Consider the following 21,105-nt stretch of genomic DNA (forward strand, 5'->3'; position numbering starts at 1 on the left):
TACATGCTTCGACAGTAGCTTAAAAACAACAATTTTTCATGTCATACCATGTGAGCCATCTTGTCCGGACTGAAACTTGCAGTAGCACCTTCTTCAGTTCACGGTCAGCACTTCATTGGTCGATCAAGCAGGATCGCCATTTAAAGGAGAAGATGCTTGTGTAGGTGTTAGCTGGGCTAATCGTGGCTGAAAAATGCAGACTTTGGGTTGGAAACAGTGCGCCCCTTTGCTGAACCACTCCCTAACTGAGGGCGACCACCAAATATGCTAGATGAAGGTGCACTATTGCTGGGTTAAAGGCAATGAAGAGGGCTGGAGAAGACGAACAGGAGTAGATTTGATTGTGGCGGGATGCGATTTGCAGACGTGGATAGTGTCTTCAGAAAGCATGGCATGGCATAGTTATATAGCAACGTGAGAGAGTCGCCTGTCATAAGAGCTTTAGCGTGGCATAAACATCACAGTAGAGAATCGGGTCAACAAGGGGTGATGCAGATGAGGAGAATAATGCCGTCGATCGTATCAAAGCTACTCCCCCTGCTATAGCCTTCGTGACGTGCCGTTCACAATCTGTGTTTGCTCCGCTATTCCATTTCTGGCTGTAAGCGTTAACATCGGGCCTCCCATGGTGGCGTGAAGATGATGATCAAGTTGCTGTACTTCTCTCAAGTATTGAAGACATTTCCAAGTACAGTGAGATCCTTGCTGTCCTAAGCGTTAGCCGCAATATGAGCTTTAAGGATATGGTAGCTCATCTCATTGATGAGAACCGTAGGCTTACAGAGAAAGCAGAATCTTCCTTTGAACCTGACAAAGCATTCTTTCTCAAGAATAAGCCCAAGAAGAAAGGAAAACCTCTTAAATGTAATTACTGTCAGAAGCTTGGCCATACAGAGGATCATTGCTTCAAGAAGATGGCAAAGGTACAAGCCAAAGAACATACCAATCTGGTTGCAGAGCAGAGCGAGGACGAAGACGATGAAGCTACACCTTCTGGACCTGAGGAACAAGCCTGCACTGTTGCTGTTTCTGGTCTATCCCTCCATGAGGTGATAGATGAAGAGTGGGCTTTCTAGAGTCGTGTGTGTGTTAGGTACTCTGCCTTGGGTAGTCCCCCTAAAATGATGTTGATAGATGGTAAAATCATAGCAAGTACATGGCCTCATTTATAGGCTGGGCAAGCCTTATCTTCCCACACTGACACCTCATAGATGAGGTCACACACAAGAGAATCTAGATCCTATAATCTAGGGGAGGAATCACACCTACCACATGAGGTGGCACAAGTGGCCTCAAGACTTCTTCACACTCACACAATTGTAGGACACTCCTAGGACTCCAGGACCACACACACTAGGACTCCAATAGTTCCAACACCTTTTTGAGCAAAATGCACAATATCAATTTGTGCTATCCTTGAACACAAGGACATTCTAAAAGCATGAACAAGAAATACTTTGCAGTACAAATGTTTATCGCCTTGCAAATTCTTTGCCTACAAGAAATACATCGTATAATGTGATGATACAAACATCCCTAGCTTCAAACAAACAATTGGGACAATGGCTCAACTTACTACAAGAGTAGAGTAGATCTCTTAGACAAAACAATATTACTTCCATGATGGCGTCGAATGGTTGCTAACAATTTTCCAATCTCCACTTTTCCAAACAACAGCTACAATAAACGTTTATAAGTCCCCAAAAGCATAGACAAATACACTAATTGACTTGCTAGACCACATTCTTAAGTACTTGAACTTGAACATTCCCACATACATCATCTGAGACATTCAACATAGACTATAGAATCAAAACGACAAACATGCAAAAACTACTCATGCTCATGGAACGCCAAAATATGCAACAACTAATACACTACCCAACTACAATTCATAGCTCCACATTGGATCATATCTGGACAAATACACTCGTTGAAAACCCTCTTGCTGGAACAATCTACGCATATCAATCCGACTATTTTGCTAATATACACTTCTCTTTCAAGCATTTGTTCTTAAACCTCATGAATGTAATTCAACTTGTTTTGTCACAAACCTATGAGCGCTTGAGATCAATGATAAACGATTGTGAAGCATTTAAGGGTTCAAAATGATAGAAAATCTACATCTTCACCAAACATTAGATTTAACATGGGAAAAATAGCGGAGCAATGGCAACTCAGGTGGTTCGGGCGTTGGCCCATGTGAGCTAGCTATCGTGTTCTCGGGAAGAAACCCTATTGACTGTCAGCATAAGGCATGAGCAATGTTGCCCATCATGAGGGGGGAATTTTACTTTAGCTAACTGCCCACATTTGATTTCCTTGCTGCCTATCAACATAGGCTATGGGTGGTGTTGCTTCTCATAGTTGGCCTTGGGGGGAGGGCAAGTTATATTTGAGCTAGTTCATTGCGCTAGATTCCCTCAGGAAGACCCTTGCTCCCTGTCAGCATAGGTTGTAGGTGGTCGTTAAGAGGAGGGGGGGGCAAGTTTTATCTACCGTGTTCGATTCCCTTGAGAAGCCCCTCCTCCCTATTAGCATAGGTCATGGTTGGTCATGTGGGGAGGTAGGGTAATAAGTTTTAGCCTGAGTTCACAACTAACTTGCAACAGGGGTGTCTGGGTGATGTCATTTGATTTTGAGTTGTCCGCTTGAAGGGAAGGGTGTCTAGCACCACCCCCTTCTGCCCAAGGGTTGGGACACCCACAACAGCACCAATCAAAGGCGGAAGATGCAAGCTGCAGAATTTCATGATAGCCAATAACTAGGTTGTGTCGCGGGAGCGCATTGCAGGTTGGTGTGAACGTACAACAGCGGCAGACGTCTCGGTCAAACTCACGTGGCAAGCGAAACGACCCCTGCAAAGATTCACTCTCCCTTGGAGAGATAAGTGACCCACCATGTGATTAGGGCTTTTGTGTGTGTGAATAGGCTTGCAGGTTAGGGCAAAGTTCGGGCTATTGAGTTTACGTGTGACAGACAATTGTTCTCTTTTTTGTTTGGTGCCGTATTTGAGCTCTTGGCCGCCATAGCGTGCTTCTCTGTTTTCTGTTTTCGCCCTAATCTTCCCTATCGCCATGTCGATCAGCGAGCTCGCTTGCACTTACGCCGCCCTCATCCTTCATGATGATGGCATCCCCATCACGGTACCTTCCTTCTCCCTTTCTTCTTGCACAGAATGCTTTCCATCTCCCTCTTTTCTTCCCATAATTCTTGCTCTCGTACACTGCCCCAGTATGCTAAGATTTATGCTAAGATTTTTTTCCGCTGTTTTGGCATGGTTCTTACACCACAGGGCGAGAAAATTGCCACTTTGGTGAAGGCCGCCGGCGTCCAGGTGGAATCTTACTGGCCTGCTTTGTTCGCCAAGCTCCTCGAGAAGCGCAGTGTTGAAGATCTCATCACGAACGTCGGTTCCGGTACGTATCGTTAGTTCTGTCTTTCGTAGCCCAACCCATTGCTGTCCGTGATCCGTATATGATTTTTTGTCCTTTCCGATTGTAGGAGGGGGTGGTGGGGCTGCTGTCGCCGTTGGAGCTGCTGCCCCAGCTGCGGCTGCTGCGGCACCTCCGCCGGTTGAAGAGAAAAAGGTACTGTCAAGTGACCCGGCTTCCTGTCTATTAGAGAGCGGAGGGTTCTATAATTACGTTTCCTCTTTTTGTTTCCTTTTTTCCAGGAGGAGCCCAAAGAAGAAAGTGACGATGATATGGGATTCAGCTTGTTTGATTAGATGGATGCCTGCCGTATTTGCAGTATCTTTCGAATTGGTAACACATTTTAAGGATCTGCCTTGTATTCAATTTTGCAATGAGATTGATGTCTTGGAAGGGCAAGGCATCTTATATACTTCAGCTAATATGTCCAGACTCAAGTTTTGGCCCTGCATCTCGTTTTTCTCTTGGGCAATGAGTTCTTGTGAGGCTTCGTTTTGACAATGTCAAATGCAAGGCGAAAGTGCATAATGTCTCAATTTTTGGGGTCTGAGCCCTTTTATCTTCTTTTGATTAATGCGATCTATTCATCAATTCTTATGTTTTGAGGAACAAACTTGTTATGCGTCAGGGTTAAACTTCAATGCAATGGCTTGAAGGCCATTCTTTAGGAACCTGTTGTCAAAGCAGGCCTAAGTAGGGCTGCTCTATGAGGGCGTCGAACTAATGCACTGTGCTCATAGCTAAGCGTCATTGCAGAAATGTTGTGTGCGTAGAAACATTGGCTGTCGTTAGAAGAATGGTGTGATTTTTCTCGTTAGAAGAATGGTGTGATTTTTCTTTCATTCTCATCTCTTCTTTTCTGGATATGCTTATACAAGCCATCAACCAGAGTTGCATCTTATTAGAAGCTAATGGAAAATGAGTTTCGCTCTTGTACTTTGCAACATCTTTTAGCTCATGACTGAAATTCACTCTGCCATAATACTAAAAATCTGCTTTCATCAGTTTACTTCTCTTCTCATGTATAGGCAAATCGAACCTCCAAAAGGCTTGTGTGCGTGACCCGTCACACCAATGGATTTGTGGGGCTGCAAATCAAACCGGCTTCTCAGGCACAAGGCCTTTTCCAGAAGCGGTTTTCAAGTCCAATCATTCCCCCATGAAATAGTAGCAGTTTTTGGGAGGGCAACATCCACTAAGGCATATGTTCAAATTGATAATTGATTCAGCAGCACTCTTTCGGAAACTTGTCTCTTTTAACTCTACTTTAGCACTATGAGCATGGCTAATTAGATGCAACACTTCACATGCTGCTTACAAAGCTATGGTTGTGTGGCACTGTGTGCTTAGTTGACACATGGTGACTGTGTATGTTGACTGATTGGGCCTACTGAGGTAGTCATGATGACATGGCACATGCTAAGGTGCATGGTGATGTGGCAATCCATGTGGCTTGTTGACATGGCACATGCTTAGGGTAATGTGATCATGTTGATTTGGCCAAGTGCTTATGTGGTAATCGAAGTTAGGCCTAATGACATGGCAGTTGCCATGTGGATGATGATGTGGCAGATAAGTTTTGTAACATGTCAATTTACACACGAAGACTTTACCTTATCTTGACCAAGGTTGATCAGGGTACCATGAGTTGTGTTGGAATCTCAAAGATTTTGAGAAAATCAGATTTCGTCTTGTTGGGATTACTGCCAGGATGCGCATGTTGGCTCTATGGTCCAATTGTGGAGGCATCTTTGTTATGGAGCGTAGTTGATGCTGCTTCTATGGTGTTGTTGGAGGCACAGTCGGTTTGTCCATCTCTTGTGTTGTCTGCCTTGTTGGAGAGTCTACATTGGAGCGAGAGTATGTGGCGTTGATGCTGCTTCTATGGTGTTGTTGGAGGCACAGTCGGTTTGTCCATCTCTTGTGTTGTCTGCCTTGTTGGAGAGTCTACATTGGAGCGAGAGTATGTGGCTATGTACTCTGTGGACTATCTGTTGGTGGAAATGGCCTTTGGAGCTCTCTGTAAATCATGTGCTATTGTGGCATGGCTATGTAGGTGGAGTATGGAGCGTAGCAGTTGGAGCTATTGATGGATGGAGTGTGGCGGTTGGAGCTGTTGATAGAAGAGGTGAGATGGCACGAAAGTAGGAGTGTGGAGATAGAGCTCTTGGTTGTGGGAGAGAGCTGCTTGCTCTAGAGGTGCTACTTGTTGTGGAGGAGCTTGCTATGGAACATTGTTTACAGCCCGTAGATCGTAGAGAGTAGTGGAGGCCATTGGTTCGTTGTTGAAGCTTAGGCATTGCCGCTGTAGATGTTGTGGATGGTCACTTAGTTGCACTGGTTGTAAGCAGGATCGCAGTGTTGTAGAAGTCATTGCATGCATGGGGGGATCAAGGAGCATGTAGAATCCAATTGAGTAGGAGTAGCACTTGGCTTGCCTTTTGTAGCTATAGCTGGCTGGTAGGTCGTGTGGTAGAGCTATCGGGTCATAAGCATAGTTGAGTAGACAACATGACTGTCGTTGAGTCTAATCTCATCTACTAGATGTTGAAGACGATGAATCGGGTTGAGTTGAGGATCCGCTAATGTAGTGCTTGTATTTGTAGTTGTTTGTAAAAGCATACTACAGTCGAAAGGTAGGCTTGATAAATAGGCTTCTTTCCCTTGATAGTATCGGCTACTTTCCGAGGAGGAGAGAAGCTCTCTCTGTGGGTTTTCTCTCACAAATAGATCTTTTCTTACTCAATGGAGATTCCTCATAAGAAACTCTCTCTCGCAACGAAAATCCTCTCAAAACTCCTCTCGCAACGAAAATCCTCTCAAAACTCTTGAGCAAGGAAAGAAAATGAATGATGAAAACAATGACAAAAATATCTCAATGGAAATTTATGTAAGAAGAGAATAGCGGAATGAATAACATAAGAAGGATAGCGCCTCAGCGGAAGGCAGAACCATGCTCTGATAACGTGAATAAATATGGAGAGAGATGAGGAGAAGAATGGAGATGGGGAAATAGGAAAGAGTTGGAGAGCACACCACAAATGCCTAACTATGCACTAAATTAGATGAAAAGAATGAATATACCTTTAGGGTCAGGGTTAGGGTGTTCAACCCTTGCGCCTTTTAGCATTCTTTTGATTAGTGCTTTGCACATGTGATAATACATGATGTTGAGATGAATCCTCAACACATATCCCAAGTGAGGGCAAGGGATTGACACGTAGAGCTATAAGCTCATGAAGGCTATTGAGCCAAGTCCCAAACCCTAGGAAAGGGTTTGAGGAGAAGCATTTGCTAATGCTACACTAAAACAAACTATGGGAAATTTTTGGGGACTTTCTCACTTTGTTTAGAGTTTTTTATAAAATGGTCACTCCATTCATAATGACCTACTAAATGCCAGCAGGGTGAGTTTAACTTGCATGCTTTCAGTGACTCAAATTGGACTGGGGGGTATGATACTAGACATTCCATTGGTGGGAATCATTTCTCTATTAGTAATTCATGCATTTCTTGGTTGAGCAAGAAACAATCCACTGTGGCAACATCATTTTGTGAAGCTAAGTACCGATCAACATTTACAACCACAATAATGTGTATGGCTCAAGAGAATGATGGAAGATCTTTGTGGTTGTTTGCGGCCACCTTCTTCCATACTCGCTAATAGTCACAATGCCATTGAAGTGGCATTGTATCCTATGTTTCATGCATGCATGAAACACTTTGAGATCCATTATTAGTATGTCAGGGAGAGATTACATGTATGGATTGCCCTACTAAAGTTGCATATCTTTTTACTAATAAGGCTTTATCTAAAAAAGGGTTTGAATCTTTTCGCAAAGCTTAGGGCCTACTTCCATTTGGTGATTGAGATCACTCATTGTACACCAAGACACTGCGACTACATGGGAAGATTGAAAACATTGCATCCATATTGCTAAACCAAGTTCTTAGAGCTTGATTCAAATAATAAAGCACTTCTCTAAGTTTTTCATACCATATGTTAGTTTGCTTTTAGTTAAAAACTCAATTGTTGTTGCATGTAAACTTCTTCTTTTATAAATATACATTGAGAAAACATAATTTGTCATCCATCTTCCTTTGGCATCAATCGTGCATTTATTAGCATACTAACATTTTGAGCAATCATGCCCAAACTTCACACATGCATCATAGTAGTTGGTTTGGCACTCTTCTTGGAATGCCTGTGGTGTGAGCACTTGTCACACCACTTTTCACGTGGACATGTCTGGCACATTGGTGCAAAAAAATCCCATTCGTGGGTCGTCATGGAATGGTTAAGTGTTAGATGCTAAGGTTGCTCCAGATACCCATCTCTAGCAATGCCTGCTTGAGTTTAGTTGCGAGTGTATCTTCCTTACTCTTCTCACTCATTTTCTTTTTCTTAAGCTTGTTTACTCCACTCTTCTCCATGGTGATGCCTTGGTTGAGTAACTTGTCATATGCCTTGGTAGGGTTCACTATTTTGAGCAAAAGTAGGTTCATGGAGCTTCATGGTCTCCTTTAATTGTATTATCGGTGAATTACATTCGGTTTGACCAAAGTGCCTTGTGCTTCTCCATGACCCTCGGTGCTTCAAGTTGTCATGGTTTTGGTTTCTTTTTGGGAGGATGCATCCCTTAGAGCTTCATGGTCTCTTTCATGTTGACTACCTCCATTTGGGCCTCATGCGATTTTGTGCTTTGTGGGTGCATATGCTATACCTTTTTTTCATGCAATGTGTATCATACATGTGGAGTGGAGATTTTCTCCTTCATTCTCTACATTATTCTCCTCCTATATAATGGACCCTTACAACAAGCTCTATATTGATCTTAAAGACAAACCCTTATCCCACCAAGGTTGGTGGTGTGGGTGGAATAATTAGAGCTATAGGCCTTAGGTTGTAGGTTCACTCCGCAATATAGTTTACCACTTCCTTCCATTTGCCATGTGTCATTTTGTAGTTGCACCACCACCACGTCTCTCGAACGCCTCAGTTCATCATGGCTTCATGGATGGCTGGTGCTTCGAATCCTTTCTCTACTAAGATTTGTTGCTGCTGTATGCCTCAAAGCTTCTAGGCAAATGGTTGCAAGTAGGAACTAGCCTTCGTTGCTTTTTCTTTGCAACGTGGGTTGCATGATGTTTGGAAGCTCGAGCTTCCTTTGAGATATCGGCTTATTAAACAAGTCTGCAGGTCTTTGAATTCAACGAATGGCACTCAAAACTAAAGTGCATAACTTGTGGATGTTGGATCATGGATGCAACCTATGTATCTTTCATAGAGGGCAAGCAACATCAGGAACCATTCCCAAAGTGTGACAGGAAACGCTCATGGAACCTGCAAATCCTTGAAAAACACAGCAACACTCTTCGAAAATACGCACAAACTCTCAAAACTCACAAATAGAAGAGACAGAACAAGTGTGTTGGGTACAATCTCCCCCCATAGGTGTGGTGCTCTCCTTCCACCTCTTATGTATTTATGCATCTTTCCCAAAAAGCTTCCGAGCAAAAAATCATACAAAAGCCTCTGTGCTTTCCTCCATGCCCCCTTTTACAAAAAACCCATCCACCTTCTAGAATAGCTGGCTTTTTCTAAAAATAAAGCTTTTTCTAACTTTAGTTTATACATTTATCCAAGCCACTAATATTCCAAAATTCAAATATGTACATAAGCTTTTGTAATATCAAAATTTAGGCATAAGCCTTATTCATCCCTGCATCACTGGAGTTGCGCCTACATGCCCAAAATATGGTGGATCATGCTTGCCAGATGCCATCGCCCAATCAATTACTCTTCCCCTGGATTCACACGATCAATACTAATGAAATATTTCAAGCATAAGATAACCTTGGAATTAATCACCACAATCAATCAACCTTTCAGTATTATAGCAACACGAAATCAATAAATCACAGATGAATGGTGCACACATGCGACACATACCATCTCATGGTGCACCTGATGCTACACATGAATAAAATCGTACGGATGGTGCACACATGCTACACATACCGTCATCACGTAAGTGGTGCACACAATGCTACACACTCATACACAGCGGCAGCCGTATATCCAACCATGTAGGAGCACACATGCATCACTACGGAACAATGAACACACATGCATTAGCTGCGCGACAAAAATACTGGATCTCACTAAACTAAATACTGAAGGATTGAATTAATGGGATAATTCCAATTCTCTTGACATCCCTCTTGCTTGAAATCGCAATTGCCCTCAATTGTATGACAAAAAAGTAGTCAATAAATCAGGGTACTAGCGAAAATATCGCTCGGGCATCCACTTAGCATCCTCAACAGGGTGGTTCTTAAATGTAAGAAGATAAATAGGATACGAGGTTCCACGTCTCGTTTGAGTGATTTGTTGATCAATGATCTAGTCTGGCTCTAAGAGCTGGGTCTCTCCTTGAAGCAACAGTGCATCATCTAAAATAGGTCGAACTGGTGGGTCTCCATGGAAAGGTTTCAGGAGGTGCACATGAAAAGAATTATGAATTTTTCAATCGGGTGGTAATTTGAGCGGATAGGCATTATAATTAATGTGCTCGAAAACTTTAATGGGACCATAGGATTTAGGGGCAAACTTAACTATAGGGTGTGTCTCAATACTCTTAAGTCTGCGCTTCTCAATACGTAACATGACTAGGTCACCTTCATCAAATACAACTTTCTTCTATCCTTGTTTACACATGTAGTACATACAGCTTGAGCATGCTCGATATTCTTTTTGATAGTAGCCAAAATGCAAGAGAAATCTTCAGTAAATTGATCAGCAGCCTCTACTTGGTGCTTAAGGTAGGTCAATGGAGTAGGAATGGTCTTTCCATAGACAATTTGGAATGGAGATTTGCCTATAGCAGAGTGCTTAGTGTTGTTGTACGCAAATTGTAATATGTCTATAAATTTGTCCCATTTGCCTGGCTGACTAGACACGTAAGCACGTAACATGTCACAAATAGTATTTTGTGTGACCTTGGTTTGGCCATTAGACTCGGGATGAAAAAGCAGTGGAAAAATCTAACTTCGTACCAAGATTGTCAAAGAGTGCGGTCCAAAAGTTAGTACAAAATTTACTATCCCGGTCTGACACAATTACTTTTGGAAGGCCATGGTGTATAAAGATGTGCTTGATGAACAAATGAGCAGCCTGAACTGCTGTCAAGGTCTTCTTACAAGGAATAAAGTAAGCATGTTTGCTAAATCTATCAATGATAGTCCAAATCATATCAAAACCTGAGCTAGTTGTAGGAAATCCAGTAATAAAGTCCATAGAAATCTGCTCCTATGGGCCATCAGGAATTGGTAAAGGCATCAGTAAACCTTGATATTTGCCCTTGTAGCTCTTGACTTTTTGACAAATAAGACATTGTGCAACAAAAGTTGCAACATCAACTTTAAGCTTAGGCTAGAAAAAATCTTGTGATACGTAGTAGCGACGCCTCTATGTCCCATGTAGGGTGGCTGATGTACCTCTTCTAGTACCAAGCGTCAAAATGGTGCAGTGACACACAAGCACTTTTCGTAGAATAGATAGTCATTATGAGTGGAATACGAGGCCATAGGAGTGCTATTAGCTTGCTTAATCTTATGCCAAATTTTTTAAAAGTCTCGATCAGTAGAATAGTCTGCCTTCGTAGGCTCGAAAGGGTCTCCCTCGATGACTGAGATATTATTTATGCTAGGTTGACAGCTCAGTGCATCGGCAACTACATTGTCTTTGCCTGGTTGATATTGGATTATCGGTTTAAAGCTGTCAATCAAGGCAGCCCATTTAATGTGCCGATTTGAGATCACCGGCTGAGTAAGAAGATGTCTAAGACTTTGGCGATCAGTCTTAATGAGTAACTCGGAACCCATAAGATAGTGTTTCCAGAGTTTAAGGGCATGCACCACAGCGGCTAATTCTTTATCATACGTGGAATAGTTTAGCTCTACTGGTTTTAATTTACATGACTCGAATGCAATTGGATGGTTATCTTGCATGAGCACAACCCCAAAACCCTGCCACTAACATTAGTAACCATGACAAAGAAGGGTCTCGTAAAGTCCGGCAACCTCCCAAGGCTTCCTCATGTGCAACCAACGGCGCCAATGGTGCCTTCAGTGCCAGGTATGCCAAGACTATGCCTTGGTCGCCGCCTTTATTGTACGCTTAGAGGAGCTAGGGCGCGGGTGTGCGTTCACAAGCTTCGACCTATTTACGTACAACCGACTTCTTTTGTTGCGATTTTTTTCCTTTGCCACACGTTTTCCTACCTGTGAGCTGTTCGCTTCAAACTTCGTTGCGCTCTTGTACGCGGTGGCCGTAATTTGATGCGTGCTGTGGTTTCTTGTTCGAGGACACGGGGTGCGTGTGCTTCCCGTGCTATGGATGACGAACCCTGGCTTTGATACCACTACGATGAGAAACACTCATAGAACCTGCAAGTCCTTGAAAAACACAGCAACACTCTTCGAAAATACGCACAAACTCTCAAAACTCACAAACAGAAGAGACAGAACAAGCGTGCTAGGTACAATCTCCCCCCCGTAGGTGTGGTGCTCTCCTTCTACCTCCTATGTATTTATGTATCTTTCCCAAAAAGCTTCCAAGCAAAAAATCATACAAAAGCCTCTGTGCTTTCCTCATTGCCCCCTTTTACAAAAAGCCCATCCACCTTCTAGAATAGCTGGCTTTTTCTAAAAATAAAGCTTTTTCTAACTTTAGTTTATACACTTACCCAAGCCACTAATATTCCAAAATTCAAATATGTACATAAGCTTTTGTAATATCAAAAATTAGGCATAAGCCTTATTCATCCCCGCATCACTGGAGTTGCGCCTACGTGCCCAAAATATGGCAGATCATGCTTGCTAGATGCCATCACCTGATCAATTACTCTTCCCTTGGATTCACATGATCAATAGTAATGGAATATTTTAAGCATAAGATAACCTTGGAATTAATCACCATAATCAATCAACCTTTCAGTATTATAGCAACACGAAATTAATAAATCACAGATGAATGGTGCACACATGCGACACATACCATCTCATGGTCCACCTGATGCTACACATGAATAAAATCGTATGGATGGTGCACACATGCTACACATACCGTCATCACGTAAGTGGTGCACACAATGCTACACACTCATACAGCCACGCAGTTGTATATCCAACCATGTAGGAGCACACATGCATCACTATGGAACAGCGAGCACACATGCATCAGCTGTGCGACAAAAAAACTGGATCTCACAAAATACTGAAGGATTAAATTAATGGGATAATTCCAATTCTCGTAACACAAAGTAGGCCAAATCAAGGGCCAAGTTGCCACTATAGTTGGTACACTTCACTATATGTGGGCCCATGTCAACAAAATCATTTGCATGTTCTCACTACTTTTTCACTTTGATTAATGATTGTAGCCATATGGCTTACATGTATTGCTTGGCAAAAAAATATGAAGCTTTCAATAAGTTCAAGGAATGGAAGCCAAGGAATTAGGGAAGGTTGTGAAGAAATTCCATAGTGACAAGGGGGGGGATTTACTTTAGAAACATTTTATTCTTTCGTAAGAAGAATCGAATCAAAAGATAGACTACTACAACCCACATATCTCAGCAAGATGGAGTTGTAGAAAGGAAGAATTGTGTCGGGTTGAACATGATGAGGGTGAAGAACCTCTAGAAGGCCTATTGGGGTGAGGTAGTTAATCCATCAATTCACATCATGGACATGACAAAGACATGCATTTGACAACAAGACATCTTATGAAGCCTATTATGGTAAGTAACTGGCTTCATGAGGTGTCTTGTCCTTAACTTCCTTTGTCTTTGTCGCGTTCAAGATGTGAATGGTTGTATTAAACACCTCATGCCAATAGGTCTTTGAGAGGTTCTTCCCCCTAATGCCTATGTACATGTGCATGATTATGAAAGAAAGAAACCAGATTTCAGGAGCCCAAAGTGTATATTTGTTGGATATAGTGAGGAGTCGAAAGCCTATCATCCCTTTAACCCATATAAGAAACAAATCCTTATGATGGTAACAAGCGTGTTGTCTTCAAGGAGATAGAGTCCCAACCAAAGGAGATGACACAAGAAGATTTGATTGACAATAAAGGAAAAGGAAAAGGATGAAGAGTCCAAGGGGTCAAAGTTGCAGCAAGAAGCACCAAATTCCATCAAAGAAGCCACCAACAATAGAGAAGAAGCTTCCACGGTGGTATGTGAGGACACTATAGGAGTCTCGGGTGATAAAAATTACATGAGTCAAGTTTTGGCGTAAGCATTGAGGCAAACTTGCAACACACAAGAGAAGAGACAAATGCTCATGAATTATCTTGCTTCATTATAGGGAGCCAGCCACAATTACTTCACTCACTCCATCTTACAGCCTTCTCTTAAATCTCATGAACAAGATGCTCCTTAACTCCACTTTAAAGAAGCCACATCACCATGGCTTAATCCACACTCTACATCCATCTATGTACACTCTATACATCAACAATCCCGCCCTTAAGCTAAACATGAGCTTATACATCATATAGACCCAAAGCCTCTCTAAAATGGCAAAACTTATATGTACCCAATGACTTAGTGAAGATATTTGCAACTTGTGCATCCATCTTGACATATCTCATGTCAATCTCTCCAATTATCACCTTCTCTCTGATGTTGTGATAGTGGACATCTATGTGTTTAGTCCTTCCTAGCCACCAGCATTATAGTACTTATATTGTCACAGTATATCACAACTAGACCATTAATGCATACACCCAACTCATATGGAAATAATCTTAGCCAAGTTTCTTCATATGCTACCAATAGCGGTTCCTCTATACTCAGCTTCCATACTAGACAATGCAACTGTCAGTTGCTTCATGCTTGGTCGGCTACCTAGCACTGATGTCTGTGGTTGCAGCTTTGCGTAGCCAATTGAACCGTCTTGCTGGCTCAATTTTTGTTTTGCAAATTTTTGCAGTTTGTGACAAACAGCACCAATAGAAATCGGTCAAGCAAGATCAATGCAGATTTCAAAAAATAGTAGTATGGCAAGCATCCCAGATCTACATCAACTGGCTGCAATCGTGACAGTCGTAGTAGCAAACAATCACTCACTCGGATGCATTAAATTTATGTTGCTTTGTAGTAGTTTGCTCCCTATGTGACTAGCCATACGCATGCCAAAGACATGATCCCTTCCTTTTGTCTCGTGCCTCGTTCAACTCTGCATGAGCCACTATAAGTGTGGGAAGTTCTACTTCACCTCCAAGTCCTTCGTCGTGGAAATCGTTCTTGTGTGCTCAGCCATGCTTGTCTGGCTGATTATGTTTTCAAGGCATTACCTTTGTTGCGGTGGATTGCTCCTTGTGTCACGGCTGGAGCTGCATAGCTTACCTTCTCGGAGGCAACTGAAATTTGTAGTTGATTCCTCCACAAGCAGTTTCTGAGCATAAGGACTCAATCGCAAAAAAGGCTTTCCCTAAAGAGACTATGAGTGTGCCGATATATCTTTCTATACACAAATGATGAAACCAACAAGCGTACACTCTAGGCTTCATGGACAACCTAAGCTTTGATACCATGTCAATATACAAGTCGTGCTAATCCTAGTACACAAGATCATTGGAAGAACTAAGGAGGCTCAAACCATATACTAAAAACCATGAGGAGAGAGACACCAAATAGGAAACACTCAATCTATCGAAATATCTATCTCAACAATACATGATAGGCTTCTTGTATAAAGAGAGCCCTTAGAATAGTCAACACTTGTGGGATCCTCTGATCCACATCTCTCCTTGTAGATATCCTTGATCCACATCCTCACATCATGTAGTCCACATCCTAGGGTGGCTACTTTAATACATTCCTATACCATACATTTGCCTCTAATTATGTGCTCATGGCACCATATTCCGCAACAAAGTTTTGAGTCTGATTACACTCAACCAACGTTGTCTTAATCTACACCCTCAGCTCATCCAAGTCTTTTTTGATCGACCAAAAAATACAAATTCTCTGACACATTCTCTATTATAAGCTTCATTGCATCAGTAAGAGCCAAATTATCCTTGCTGAATAGACAAGAATCAAGCTTAATAGCCAAGCATCCTTCATGAGAGGTGTGCCATAGCCAGCATCTTGAGTTCAAAGGGATCTTGTAGGGAATATCTAAACCATGAGACACTGAGGAGCTAGTGAAGTAACAAATTGAAAAGATCACAGATGCTACTACATCACACCTAATTCTAAGTATGACTACATAATGAAATTGTTAACAAGAGATGCAGCTACCAGGGTAGACACTTTGAGAAGGCAGACACTCTAGGAAGGTAGCCAAGAGCTACACTACACCATATCCAAATACCTTTGAGCTTTACTCCTTCATAGCCAAACCTTGCAAACTCATCTACAAAGGAAAAATCAATTGGTCGGTGTAGTGGAAACCAAACTCTACTTCTCATCTACAAATGCATAGATGCCGCCTAAAGGGAAGTGCCTTAGTGATGCCTACTTTCTCATTATACCAACACTTGAGATTCAATTTCTTTTGGGCATTTGGAAGGAATCTGATAACTATTTCTTTTGCTTTGTCTAAATACAACACCAGTTGGGTGACCTCGCTTATAGTCATAGTGCACTCCAACACATTAGGGAGGAGAAATATTTAAATGGGGCTACTCATGAGAGTTTGGGCATGAAAAGGGACCATGAACCTTCTTATTCAAGTCTTGATGTGCTATGGTTATCACTTAGCAATTGCCTTTTGCCAAACCTTAAGACTCTGCTAGAAATACAAAATTCCATCATTATAGCTACTAGTTGCATACATTCACTAAATGTGTCAGTGTAAAATGTGTCACTGTATGGCTTCGTTTTATCACTAAGTTAATGACTCTATTAATGACACTAGTCTAAAAATGCAAAGGCACCAATAACACAGAGTTGTGTAAAGGCATTAAAAAACAGACAAAGTAGTCAATCCAATGGTAATCACTTATGTGTCATTGAACCAATGGCACAATTAAAGTCCTTAATAGGGATCTTAACAAAACTCAAAATTTTTCTTTATAAAGTGTGGGGGTGGGAGGCCCCGAGAGATAAACCCTTTGAAGGTTCTCAAGGAGGTATGCTTGATGTCTATGTAGGACATGTGTCGATAGGTGAGAGAGAGAGAGAGAGAGAGAGAGAGAGAGAGAGAGAGAGAGAGAGAGAGAGAGAGAGAGAGAGAGAGAGATGTTAAGGATGATGTCAATTGCAATCCCTACGCTCACATGCAGTTTCACATCATAACATGTCCTGAAACCTGAATGTCTACACATTAGTGAGAAAATTCTAGAGTTTTTAGAGGCATTAGTAGATTGATCAGTGGGCAGATTGCACATCCTTTGTTTTAACACTCACATGCAACTGTTGTAAAGCGTTATTGGCTACTTTTTGGCATTTGTGCACGCTATTTTGAGCCTTGTAAATCTCAACATCATTTTCCACACAAGCCTTGTAACAGATTGGAATATATTGTAGTTCTATCTTCACTAACAGTTAAGAGTGCAGTTGATTCAAACAATGTTTTTTCACAAACCTTTTTTTTAAAAGGCAAAAAAAAAAAAAAAACCTTGAGGAAACTTTGTACATCATCAAAAATTTTCCATCAAAGATTAGTTGACCCTAAAACCTTACAAAAGCTACGAGTAGCAGACAGACAAGATATATATCAGCTTTAGTTCTTCTTGTATAAACAAGTGGGGACACAAAAGGAAAAACTAGTAGCCTCTTCATTGAATCTTGCATTCTAAGCAAGAGTAGCAGTAGTAGTAGTAGGGAAATCCTGTACAAATCAAGAGACATCTCCTTAGAAGTATGAGACCAAGGCTGAGTTGGAGGGTCAGCATCTCCTTTGTTTTGGGCAAATGGCCAGCATCCACAATGCTGGGGTCAATTGAGGGAGACTTCTGGTGGAGAAAATGTGGCTCTTGTGGTATGATATAGCTGCATTTAGCCTTGTGCGTTCTAGGTTGTAATCCTCCATCTAAAATTCAAATTTGTTTTTCTAGTCCCACCATGCAAAAAATGCAAAAAACGAGGCATTAGTACACATTTGTTCATTATTAAACTGAAAATTATTTCTAGAGATCTAGATAAACCATAAACCATGTGCCCTTATTTGGAACCAAAGCTCATGCCTAGTTTTGCATGCATCCCCTAGCAGTATAGCTTTCCAATTATCTGGCTTCCCACACTCAATATGAATGCACTTCCATACTCTTTGGTGAGTCAAAGCCAACAACAATATAATAATCAATCGGCTAAAGCACTAGCCAAGAATCCAATATATCACTCCAAGACCAAGCACATTGATGTCAGAGAGCACTTCATCAGAGAAAGAGTGTTACTTGGCGACATCACATTGCAACATTGTGACATTAAAGAAAATGTTGTAGACATCTTTATTAAACCACTTGGAAAGGAGCTTTTCAAGAAGCATTGACAAGCTCTTGGTTTGATGCAGAGGAAGAACATTTCCATTAAAAGGGTGTGATAGAATGTAATGCTCGGTTCTTCTTTGATTCCCCATAGTATCATCTTGAGGGAAGGCCTACTTCATGATGTTGATCTTGAGGGAAGGTGTTGAGGATTCATCTCAACATCATGTATTATCACATGTGCTTAGCAATAACCAAAAGAGTGCTAAAGACATAAGGGTTAGAAACATACTCTCTAGTTGTGCCCTCTCTCTTCATCTCTACTCTTCTCCTCTCTCTCTCCACATTTGTTCAATATGAAATTTCATGTCCTATTCGTTTCTTATGGAGATTACATGTCCCATCATGGATTAGGCAGTCAGTATTCCAAGCAGAGTGAGGCACAAGAAGTAAGTGATGAAATCCAAGTAAGCATAATTTTATATAATTCAAAATATGCATCCATTAAGCAACAGCCATGAAGCATATTCATCGTATTCATCGTCTCATCAGAATATCCAAGCATTGCACCATACAACAGGCTACACCCTCACAGCAACATGGCTGTGCAAAAGGTTACAAAAGGCTCCCTCAATATGGACATTACATACCTTTCTCTAGGACTTGGGCATTTCATGTCCTATCATGAACTATTCGTTTCTTATGGAGATTGCATGTCCCATCATGGATGAGGCAGTCAATAGTCCAAGGGGAGTGAGGCGCAAAAAGTAAGTGATGAAAGCCGAGTAAGCATAATTTATATAATTCAAAACATCCATCAATTAAGCAATAGCCGTGAAGCATATTCATTGATCATCGAAATATCCAAAGCATCGCACTTGTCTACCTTCATACAACAGGCTACACCCTCACGCTAGGATTTGAGAGGACTCCACTTTTCACCACCCATTTCTATTTCTCTGGAGTCTCCCCACAAATCCATAGCCAACACGGCATTATCAAATTTACATGATAAGGTCCTTCCTAATCCCATCAAGTTGCACATGGTATGTGTTCCCTTTGTCTTTTCAATACCAATTTCGGCCCACTCAGAGAGTCCTAGCACATCTGATCAACTATGCGTGGCTACTTTCCTTCAGAAAATCTCTCTCCGATGACTTGAGCCAAGGATAACAACGGATCAGATGCAAGAGAGAGCCAAAGGACATGACTCGTCACATCCGACCCCGAGTGGACACTCAGATGAGGGCCACAGACATATCCTCTCTCTTCAATGATAGAACTTGCCAAACACCAAGCCACTGCACGAAGACTACGAAGGAGGAGAGATGGACCTAGATGAGCCAAGTGACAACGTGCTATCACTAATTTTTGCTCTCGACGCCAACCCTCACCAAATCCTAAGCCATTGTTGGACGAGTTTCTCTTTTCTCTCTCGTCCAATCATTTTGATCACACAAATAGCACACACGTCCAACCACTCAGGGACTTGTGACAAATTGATAAGGCAACCAAGGGATTTTGGTGTTTGCTCCCCGATTGTGGGTTTCTCTCGCAATGATAGCACAATGTATTACTTTTATTTCTTGTCACAAGCATCAATCTTGGGTAGGGGTGCCCATTTTGGTGGCCCCACCCTTAGGTTTCATTGTATCCAATTTCTTTTTAGTCTCATAGACCCTTTGGTCTTTCATTAACATTAATAAGCTTTTCTTTCCACATTTGAATTCTATTCATGGAAACTTCAAGCCTCTTTGTAGGAGTAAGTGAATAGGTAGCCTACATCTTTCAACTATTACCCCTATCTACCTAGTCGTTACATGATTTGTTTGCATGCTCATCTATCAATACTTCAATTTCCTCAACACAAAGCTCTTCATCAAATATAAGTGCAACTTGGACTCTTCCTTGCTCTCATGAGCACCATCTATTGCTTGGTACAACATATTTAAAACTTGAATGAAAAACATACAATTCTTACATCCAAGTAGAAGGAGACCGGGTTAACTATGTGCAATATGATATCTCAAGATTACGATGCTTATCGAGTATGTGTCAATTAGTGTTGTTTTGGAGGTCTTATGCGTGGATTTATGTGACTAGCATGTAGACATAGCTTCTTTAATGAGTTGCAATGCGATAAAATGAAAATATGTCAAGTTCTTGCTAGAAAGCTTTCTTTTAATAGCTTGTGATCTTGGAAGCAAGCTCTCCATGCAAGGAATTAGACAAAGGGCATGAAGGATCAGAAGATTCCTATAGAAACCATGGAGATGATGTAGGTTTCAAAAGCTTGAAGGAGGCTAAACTGTGGTGAGATTTTAGTAAAAAAATGAACCTCATGGCATTTATAGAGGCATAATGATGTACCATGTATATAGGGGTATGCCTATACAATGTTAGCACTTTACGATCAAAGTTGACGTGAATAGTTAGGCCAAATCTACTTGGGGCCTAGCATTTACTGTACCATATTGTTTGTTAAGTTGAATAGTATACATTATCTATAGCCATAATGCAATATGGTATCAAAGCTATATATTTTGGGAAATAAGAGTGCAGTTGAGGGATCTTGTTTTCAGTGCAGCCTCTATAGCTGCAAGAGGTCTTTGGAGTGAAGGAGATTCTGAATTGGCATCTAACATTGTAATATAGCCTCTGCTCCATTGATAATCTGGACCACTAAGACATATGACAAGACTTAAGCATCTAAGCATTTGGAGTCCAAGACCATGCATGGCATACCCCTTCAGGATGTTAAGCTAGCAACAAAACCATCAAAGAAGACAAAAACTGACAATCAGACCACGTACAAAGGGGTTACTTGAAGATCATGTAAACTCCCCTGATGTTCTCATACTTTATGGAAATTGCTTGGAAAATGTAGGAAAAGAGAGGGCACTCACTGTTCTCCTTGGAGCCTGGGTGGTCAGGCAAGGAATTTTGTTCTCAACAGCCTATAGCTAAAAAAGGGAAACATGGAAAGCAGGATCAAGATCTGGAAGCTTCTAAATTAAGCAACGTAAGTTAAAACTCATATTCCACATTTAGAACAGATTTCCTTGATGCTTGCTTATTGAAGGTTAGGATGAGTACGAAACTTCAAAGAATATGTACATGCATCCAGAAAAAATAACTGTTATTCTGCCACCACTCAGCTTTTAAAAATCCATTCAAATTCCACTTATAGAAATCAGATGCATGCTGGGCTCACACGCT

At 41.4% G+C, this 21,105-nt stretch overlaps 1 protein-coding gene across 1 annotated transcript; it reads left to right on the forward strand.

Annotated features, from left to right (window-relative positions):
- The first annotated feature begins 2,979 nt into the window (after positions 1–2,979).
- On the forward strand, positions 2,980–4,036 carry LOC147895094 (uncharacterized). The gene is made up of 4 exons (XM_087383621.1): positions 2,980–3,149; positions 3,299–3,422; positions 3,508–3,593; positions 3,680–4,036. The coding sequence occupies exons 1-4, from the start codon at positions 3,081–3,083 to the stop codon at positions 3,731–3,733; spliced, it is 333 nt and encodes a 110-aa protein (XP_087239747.1). The 5' UTR covers positions 2,980–3,080; the 3' UTR covers positions 3,734–4,036.
- Positions 4,037–21,105: the final 17,069 nt, after the last annotated feature.

This window comes from Dipteris shenzhenensis, chromosome 13, assembly GCF_047967505.1.
Source record: "Dipteris shenzhenensis isolate YYH24624 ecotype China chromosome 13, Dip_SZ_1.0, whole genome shotgun sequence".
NCBI classification, from domain to species: domain Eukaryota; kingdom Viridiplantae; phylum Streptophyta; class Polypodiopsida; order Gleicheniales; family Dipteridaceae; genus Dipteris; species Dipteris shenzhenensis.